At 38.8% G+C, this 9,288-nt stretch overlaps 2 protein-coding genes across 2 annotated transcripts; both read left to right on the top strand.

Moving 5' to 3' along the window:
- Positions 1-1,398: 1,398 nt before the first annotated feature.
- SAPINGB_P002124 (uncharacterized protein) lies at positions 1,399-4,198 on the top strand (the record flags this gene model as incomplete). The annotated part of the gene is made up of 2 exons (XM_031996844.1): positions 1,399-1,554; positions 1,682-4,198. The coding sequence occupies 2 exons, from the start codon at positions 1,399-1,401 to the stop codon at positions 4,196-4,198; spliced, it is 2,673 nt and encodes an 890-aa protein (XP_031852735.1).
- Positions 4,199-4,984: 786 nt separating this feature from the next.
- SAPINGB_P002123 (uncharacterized protein) lies at positions 4,985-9,277 on the top strand (the record flags this gene model as incomplete). The annotated part of the gene is made up of 1 exon (XM_031996843.1): positions 4,985-9,277. The coding sequence occupies one exon, from the start codon at positions 4,985-4,987 to the stop codon at positions 9,275-9,277; it is 4,293 nt and encodes a 1,430-aa protein (XP_031852734.1).
- Between the last annotated feature and the right edge of the window lie 11 nt (positions 9,278-9,288).

The following is a 9,288-nucleotide window of genomic DNA, read 5'->3' as shown; positions in this document are numbered from 1 at the left end:
ATAGTTGTCATAAAAAAATTTCAATGTAACAAAGGGTAAGAGTATTATTACACAATAATCACATGAAATGGCATATTTTTTTTTTTTCCATCATTTTTTTGGCAAACTTTAGTGGTGGAAGGAGACCGATATTGAAAAAAAAAAAAAACCAAAATTAAAATAAAATAAAAACAGATATTTCAATAGTGGGGCTTTTCGAAGAGTACACAGCAGAAAAAAAAAGATGAATATTGTAAAAAACATTTCTATATAATCTAGAACTTAGTATTATATATTGATGTTGATTTTTTTTCTTTTAAACCAAACATATTTTAGTCAGCTATATGGTCTAGTATTTGTAAAAAAAAAAAAATAAAAAAACAATGTATTGTGGGGGTTGTTTAAGTTATTCTGAAGCCCATTAAAAATCTTTAGAGTTCTATGAGGACCTCTCAGGGATGGTGTTGCCGATTATTGAGCTCATCCTATCTAAAATAAATAAAAATAAATAAAAATAAATAAAAATAAATAAAAATATCAAAAGTCTTCTGCTCTTCTACCGTTGTTTCTCCATTGCCGACTGCCCGCAAACCAAAGCCACAATGGAAAAGCAATTGATGGTTCAAACAATTTTTCAATCAAATCAAAGTTAACATTATTTGAAAAAAAAACAATTAAATGAATAAATAGATTCTCTAACTTTTAATAATTTAATAACATTAATATCAAAAAAAGACCCCATCTTTTTATTTTTATTTTTATTTTTTATTTGTACTTCATTTTAGGTCCAGACTTGTTTCTCGGCTCTTTATGAAATGTGGGGGCGGCGGTGTAAATAACAGTCTGATTGCGTATAATATAGACTTCTCGGCCCGGGCATATTGGATTTGCCGAGCACCTGACTATGAAGGCATTGATACCTCGGCACTTAGAGCGGTCACATAGTAGAAATCCAAGATTTCAAGGCTAATAACTTGGCTGTTACTGAGTATTTTGAATAAGCACACAGCTTAATTAATTAATATATACGCAGTATACTATAATTGTTGTCCATACATATTGTATAGTAGTAAATAGTAATAGTAGTAATAGTAGTAATAGTAGCCTTTCACCACCACCACCACCACCACCAATATTAAACACCCACCCCACAGTTTGTTTCGGTCTCTCCCATATGCTTGTTCTTCCCTTTTAATTGCGTCCCGCTAAAAAAAAAAAAAAAAAAACTTCAAAGTATTCTAAATCTTCCACCACTATTTAAATAACCCAATATCCCCCCCTCCCTTCTCCAGTTTTATACTTTTTTTTTTATTAATCTCTTCTAAATTTTCTTTATTCTTGCAACTGGTTTTTAATTTTTTTTTTTCCATCCATTTTCCCCACATTTTACTTATACATACACACACATCAATCACAACAATGACTGAACTCCGATATGATGGAAAGGTCGTCGTCGTCACCGGTGCCGGTGGTGGCCTCGGCAAGGCTTATGCTCTCTTCTTTGCCTCTAAGGGTGCCTCCGTTGTCGTCAATGATCTCGGTGGTTCCTTCAAGGGTGAAGGTAACAGCACCAAGGTAAGTTTCTTCGGAAATATTGCTTTTTTTTTTTTACTTATACCACTCACCAAAAATGCCCTTTTTTTTTTCAATTTTTCAATCTTTCAATTTTTTTCTAACTATTATTATTTAAAAATAAAATTAGGCTGCTGATCTTGTCGTTGAAGAAATTGTCAAGGCTGGTGGCAAGGCCGTGGCCAATTACGATTCTGTCGAGTTTGGTGACAAGATCATTGAGACTGCTGTCAAGGCCTTTGGCACCGTTCACATTATCATCAACAATGCCGGTATTCTTCGTGACGTTTCCTTCAAGAACCTCAAGGACTCAGATTGGGACCTTATTTACAAGGTTCACACCTACGGTTCTTACAAGGTTGCTCGTGCTGCCTGGCCTTACTTCAGAAAGCAAAAGTATGGCAGAATTATTAACACATCTTCTGCTGCTGGCCTTTACGGAAACTTTGGCCAAACCAATTACTCTGCCGCTAAGCTCGGTCTCGTCGGCTTCACCGAAACTCTTGCCAAGGAGGGCTTTAAGTACAATATCTTTGCTAACGCCATTGCCCCTCTCGCTGCTTCCCGTCTCACCGAGACCATCATGACCAAGGAAATGCTTGAACGTCTTTCCCCCGATTACATTGTCCCTCTTGTTGGCTACCTGACACACGAATCCTCTAAGGAAACTGGTGGCATCTTTGAGCTTGGTGCTGGCTTTTATGCTAAGGTCAGATGGGAGCGCTCTGCTGGCCATGTTTTCAAGACTGATGAGACTTTCACCCCCTCGGCCATTCTTAAGGCCTGGAATAAGATCAATGACTTTTCAAACCCCTCATATCCTACCGGCCCTGCTGATTTCATCACTCTTGCTGAGGAATCCACCAAGACTGGCCCTGCTCCCCAAGGAGAGCCTGTTAACTACAATGGCCAAGTTGTCATTGTTACTGGTGCTGGTGCTGGTATTGGCCGTGCTTATGCTCTTCTTCTCGGAAAGCTCGGCGCTAAGGTCGTTGTTAACGACTTTGTCGACCCTGAACCTGTCGTCAATGAAATTAAGAAGGCTGGTGGCATTGCTGTCGGTGACAAGTCTAACGTCGTTGAAGGCCACAAGGTTGTCGAGACTGCCCTCAAGGCCTTTGGAACTATCCACGCTATTATCAACAATGCTGGTATTCTCAGAGACAAGTCTTTTGCCAACATGACTGATGACCAATGGGACGCTGTTTACCAGGTCCATCTTCGCGGTACCTATGCCGTCACCAAGGCTGCTTGGCCCGTTTTGCTCAAGCAAAAGTACGGCCGCATTGTCAACACTACCTCCACCTCTGGTATTTACGGTAACTTTGGCCAAGCCAACTATGCTTCTGCTAAGGCTGGTATTCTCGGCTTTGGTCGCGCTCTCGCTCTTGAGGGTGCCAAGTACAACATTTTTGTCAACACTATTGCACCCAATGCTGGCACTGCCATGACCAAGAGTGTTTTCACCGAGGAAATGCTTGAATCTTTCAAGCCTGACTACATTGCTCCCCTCGTTACCCTCCTTGCCTCTGAAAAGGCTCCTGTTTCTGGCGGTCTTTACGAGGCTGGCTCCGGCTGGGTCGGTGCCACCAGATGGCAACGTTCTGGCGGCAAATTCTACCAGGGTCCTCCTCCCTCTATTGAGACTCTTGCCAAGGATTGGAAGAACATTTCCAACTTTGATGATGGCCGTGCCATTACTGTCTCTTCCTTTAAGGAAACTTCAGAGTCCATCTTGGGCCCAGTTCTTGCTGCTGCTAAGCCCAAGAAGGGTGATTTTACCCCTGTCGACCCCAAGGATTACACCAAGTACGAGGATGTCGCTGACTTCAAATATACCCACAGAGACGTTATTCTTTACAACCTGTGCGTTGGTGCTCATGCTACTGATCTCAAGTACTCGTTTGAGGGTTCCGATAACTTCCAAGTCATCCCCACCTTTGGTGTCATTCCTCCCTTCTCTACTGATATCGACTTTAACCGTCTTGTCCCCAACTTTAACCCCATGAAGCTTCTTCACGGTGAGCAGTATCTCGAGATTCGCAAGTGGCCTCTTCCCACTGAGGGCACTCTCGTTAATGTTGCTCGTCCTCTTGAGATTGTTGACAAGGGCAAGGCTGCTGTTGTCATCTCGGAGGTCATCACCAAGAACAAGGTCACTGGTGAGGATATCTTTTACAATGTTTCTACCACCTTTATCCGTGGCTCTGGTGGCTGGGGCGGTCCTACTAGAGGTGCTGACAGAGGTGCTATCACCGCTGCCAACAAGCCTCCTGCTCGCAACCCTGACTTTACCCAGTCTTACAAGATTGATGCTGACAAGGCTGCTTACTACAGACTTTGCGGTGACTATAACCCTCTCCACATTGACCCTGCTTTTGCTGCTGTTGGTAACTTCCCCCAGCCTATTCTCCACGGTCTGGCCACCTTTGGCATTTCTGGAAAGATTCTTTACGACAAGTTTGGTCCTTTCAAGAACGTCAAAGTCCGCTTTTCTGGCCACGTTTTCCCCGGTGAGACTGTCAAGGTTGAGGCCTGGAAGGAGGGTAGCAAGGTCATTTTCCAGACTCGTGTTGTTGATCGTAACACTATTGCCATTTCTGCTGCTGCCATTGAGCTTGCCTCCAAGCCTGGCAATAAGCTCTAATTTAGCAACATTTGTCTAAGAAAAGAAAAAAAAAATTGAAATTGTTATGTGTAATGTATAAGCTAAGCCTAAAAATAAAAAAAGAGTAAATTTTTATATTTTTTTGAAAGGTTTTCAAAAGATTTGGGAAGTTTTAATAAGGGGGGGATGGATCGTAATGGTAAAATCAAATCTGGATATTAGGAGGTCTGTGTTATCTGTTCAAACTCACTATTTTTGCCACATCAGAAAACACAGCACCAAAAACATCTAAAAAAATTATCCTTGCCCTATTTACATCACTATCTATCACTACCACCAAGCTACGCATTGAAATACAAAAAAACTTCAACTATTTGTTCCATGTACCATTTATGCGCGCAATCTCAGTACATCTCTCTCACATTTTCTCACCATCATTGTTAACGATCTCGTTATCCATAAATCCCGATCGAGTATCTATTAAATGATATTTACTTAAAAGAACTAAAAAAAGAAACCGGGATTAAAATGTCTACCAAAATAAACATACCCCATTGACTTTTATCTGCTTCAGAAAGTAAAAATGAGGATCTGAACGGGTTTGTTATCTTAACCCTATCATGTTGATTCCTCGTGCTACGTTTTATTTAATAAGATATTTTTATGCTGTAACTTAGATATGAGATTTCCGATCTTATATAAATACTTTGAGAAAGAAGATAATAATCTTCTCTTTTTTTTCACATTTTTGTTTGTCAATAATTGTTACCTTTAATTACCAATTTAGTTTTTTAACGGGGGTTTTCCATCTTTAACAAAGACGCTATGAAGTCATTTTCAAAACTTTTTAAATCACGAAGCTCATTTTTATCTAACTCCACATCACCTCCTTTAAACTCATCTTCGTCTGACATTTCGGAATCTGATTCTGCCAGTCATGTAATTTTTGTTCCTCAACCCCAACATGAGAATGATTACCATGATGTTTTTAGTCATCCGCCAAAAATTATCGTTAGTGTCGAAGAAATACCTCTTTCTTCACCTTTATCTCAGCCAAGTCACTGTTTAAATAAATCAGAATTAGATTTTGCTAGAAAAAGACATCGAGCTAGTTCTTCTTCAAATGAAACTAATATTTCTCGCCGAAAATCTATTTTGTCGAGGATACTGTCCCGTAAACGCTCAAAATACAATAATCAAGGGGTTTCAGATTTACTTATTCCCATCACACCTGCCACAGTTGGAGCAGAAAACATTATCGCTCATGTTGATTCTTCCCTTGTAGGAAACACACACCACCACAAAAGAAGTCTTTCGCTGTGTCGTGTGTTTTCGTTTAACAGTAAAAAAAATTTAAAACGCAACAGTGTTATCAATACCAATCTTAATACCAATAACAATAACAATTCCAATAAACGTAATAAACGTGTCAGTATTTTTTCCTTTTCTTCAGATATTGAAAGTCTTGCTTTAAACACTTCTCAGGATTCTGATGATGGAATCAACTCATCAGCTACTGATCCTCCTTCTTTAATACCTAACAGCCCAGTTCCTATGTTGGAGTATCAACGTCGAGAAATTATTATGCCATCTAAAGAAGAGCAACAAAAATATGCCGCGCGTTTACGAGAAATCACAGTAGGTCCACAAAAGATGCTTTGCGATGGAATTTCTCCAGCTGCTTTGGAATCAACACAAAGTATACCACAAAAACAAAATAGTAATTCGCCATTTTTATTAAGGCCCAACATAGTGGATTCTTTAATTCTTGAACCTTGCACTGATGAAGATATTTTAAAGTCTATTGAAAGCGTGGTTAAAGTGCAAACAGATTATGACAAGAAGTCTGATTCTTTGGAACAAGGTAGCAATAAAGAAGAACCATTAAACTTTTTACCTAGTAAGATGCATCAACCCCCTAGCCACTCCGAAGATTTACAATCCTACAGAGAGAATCCAGCAGCTGCTTGTCAACAATACCAGTTATGCGATGATATGTGGGAGGTGTCGGGTGCTTCAGATTTGGGTGATACAGAAGACAACGGTGGGTTTGTTCGTCTTGAGCAAGCCAAGCGACCAACATCCACCAAGGGGTCTCGAGCTGAAATTATTTTACCAGATGGGGTTAGTAGCATTTCGGATGTTGAGGAAGGTGAAGCCAATAGAACCAGACATGTTGTTGAGGCACGTCCCAGGAGCAAGCTTTCACGAGTGATTTCTTCTGCAAGCGGTTTTACTGATGACTCGAAAGTTTATGACGGTGACGTGGAAGAAGATTTTGATTATGATAATGATAATGATAATGATGACGAGGAAAGGGAGGAAAGAGAAAGATTGTCAGCTGTTAGTAATGTTGCAATCTGCAATCCAGACGATGATGGCTATAATAGTGATACTTCTAGCAGTTTTGAAGACTATGAAAGCTCTAGTTTTGAGGAAGATATTATTCCTTGCGTTAATTTTTTAGGGGAGTTTCAAGACAATAATATTTTTGAAAATGATGACAATACATACAGCAATGATAACCTGGATGCAAGTTCTTCTATGATTTTATCTGAAGATGAGTACTTTTCTGCTCAATCTTCTTTTTCATCTCTTGCTTTTTTTTCTAGTAAAAAGCTTGGAAAAAGAAGGATGTTAGACATTTTCAACATTTGGGACTTGTCGTCTGATATTCATCACCAAATTTCCAAATACTTGATAGGACATGATCTCATCAATATGGCACAAACTTGCAATGCTCTGAGGCCAATTTATAGCCGGTTCTCTTGGACTAATTGTATTGTTGTTTCCGGGAACACACAAGGAAGATATTGCGGACCTGGAAGAACTCTTGAGAGTTTGATTGAAGTATCGTGCTATTATCGCCGTTATTACTATTTTAAACGCTATGGCAACTTTTTCACATCTCAATTTGCCAATCCTGAATTTGTCAATGCAAGAAATGCTCGCTACATTCCCTTTCGAGTTTTTTTAAACCCTGACCGATACTCTTGGTTTTTCAGTAAACATGTCATTGCCATTAAATTTGAATGCATGTTTGCATCTGTTTCTGAAGGCAAGGAATGGAATAAAATTCGACATTTTTCAGATTTATACATTTACTATCCTAAACTTCTGTACGTCAAGGTTGGCTACAATGCGTTGTCTAATCCTCCTCAGCCTGCTCAGCTCGAAACATCTAGAGCAATCGAGGGCAATGATGAAGAAAGACCGGGATATGCTGAATCTGTGTTTTCTATTTCTTCTGATTTGTCGGATTTTGCACATGGGAAAAGTGGCGCTGCTTTAGTTTACTCTCTTTTAGATGACGCAGAGGTTCAAGGATTTACCACTTTAATTCCAAGTTTTGAAGTTCAACTTGTTTTGGAATCGCCTTACTACCTTATCAACCTTCCTGGAAAATTGGTTTTACGCACTCTTGATGTTGAATTTTTCTTTGACATTGATTCCAACAGCATGTCTGCTGGTTATGATATTTCGGAATTTAAAAATTTGGAAACCTTGAGGCTTATTTTTAAAAGCATCACCTACAAGGCCCATTGGATATTCATGGCACAAATTTTGGAACTTCCACATCTTCGTCGCCTAGTCACATCCATTAACCCCTTATCCAAATCTTTAGGAAATGACCGTCTTTACAGTGTTAATAATTGGGTCAATTTGCTGCGAAACTTGTCTTTAATTTGTCCTGAAACAAATGACCGTCTCTTTTTTAGAGGTCCTTCTGCTCTTGATGATATTTCCATTTCTGGTTCTTTTGAACCTATAAAAGAGACAGAAATTACCACTGTCCCTGGAAAACTATTTTTCCCTCGTGTTACTGAAGTTGTTACGGATTCTGTTGACATTTTCAATTACGCAAAATTTGGACCCAAGCTAAAGTCTTTAAAGATTTTAGACAATTTTAGTCTTCCTAATGACTATTCTTCCCTTGTTTTCTTTTCTGAATTAGCTTCTAACATTTCGGAAAATTTAACTTCTCTTTGTTTGCACTGTCTTGAAGGTACACGTTCTATTACAGGGCTTATTCCTTTATTAAGCTCCCCTCTTGTGCAAAATATTAAGACACTAACTTTAAACATTGACTTTCAATATGATGTGTTTTCTACATTCTCCCCTTATTATTCTTCTCGAGACGGCCCTGGGACTCAACCTTGTCTTCACAAAGAAAGTTGCCCTCTTTCTGGCCTTAACCTGAATCATACTCCTGACAATATTTATGATACCAAATCAACTTTAGCACGAATTTGTAACTTTTTGGAGTTTTTGTCGACTGAAAATCTTATTCCTTTGGTTGAAAGTTGCTATGAGGATGGCCAAAGAATTGATATGATTCGCGAAAAGTTTTACTCAGTTTATGGCCCCATGATGGTTGAAAGGGAAATTGACAATTATAATCAAATGATTAGTTCATTGTGCATTAACCCGATGGTTAATATTTATATGTGGAACAGGGAATTTTTGTCACAACCTGTTGGCCCTTGTGAATACCATTTGTACATGGCGTCTTTGTTTGAGTGCATTTTTGATTCTATTGTCCACACTATGTTTTCTCTTGAGTATCTACGTATAAATGGTATTTCTAAGCATATGGAGCGACCAATTTGGAAGTATGTTACCAATTCTTTGCGTTTTCAAGAACATTTTGGCTCTTATTTAAAAGCTCCATATTCTTCTGAACTGGATAGAGAGAAGGTTGAGCTTGACTATCATGCTCTCAAACAATTGTTTATCAATCAATCTGTTCCTCTTGGCTCACAAAACTGTTGCTCTTGTATTTTGGATCGAAACTATGAATTTGCTCACGAAGTTGCCCAAACTCTTCCTGCAAATTATACAACGGTTGTTTGTACTTCTCCCCCTAAGGATATCGCCATTGTATTGGACATTGAAGCACGTCGGAAAGATTTTTCGGTTGACTCCTTTTTTCTTTTTGAAGATCCTGAGTTTTTACTTTATTTGGATAGGGCTGATGATACTGATGATGCGTCAACAATATTTCGAAGCTCTGTATTTAGTGATGGGGATCCCAATGAATATTACAGTTTTAATGATGATGAAGATGATGATGATGACGAAATTGATACCATGGACGTTGAAAGTTTGATTTATTAGATTGATATTTT

The sequence above is a fragment of the Magnusiomyces paraingens genome, assembly GCF_902498895.1.
Source record: "Magnusiomyces paraingens strain CBS 517.90 genome assembly, contig: contig2, whole genome shotgun sequence".
NCBI lineage: Eukaryota > Fungi > Ascomycota > Dipodascomycetes > Dipodascales > Dipodascaceae > Magnusiomyces > Magnusiomyces paraingens.
This window is presented reverse-complemented; position numbering and strand designations above follow the sequence as displayed.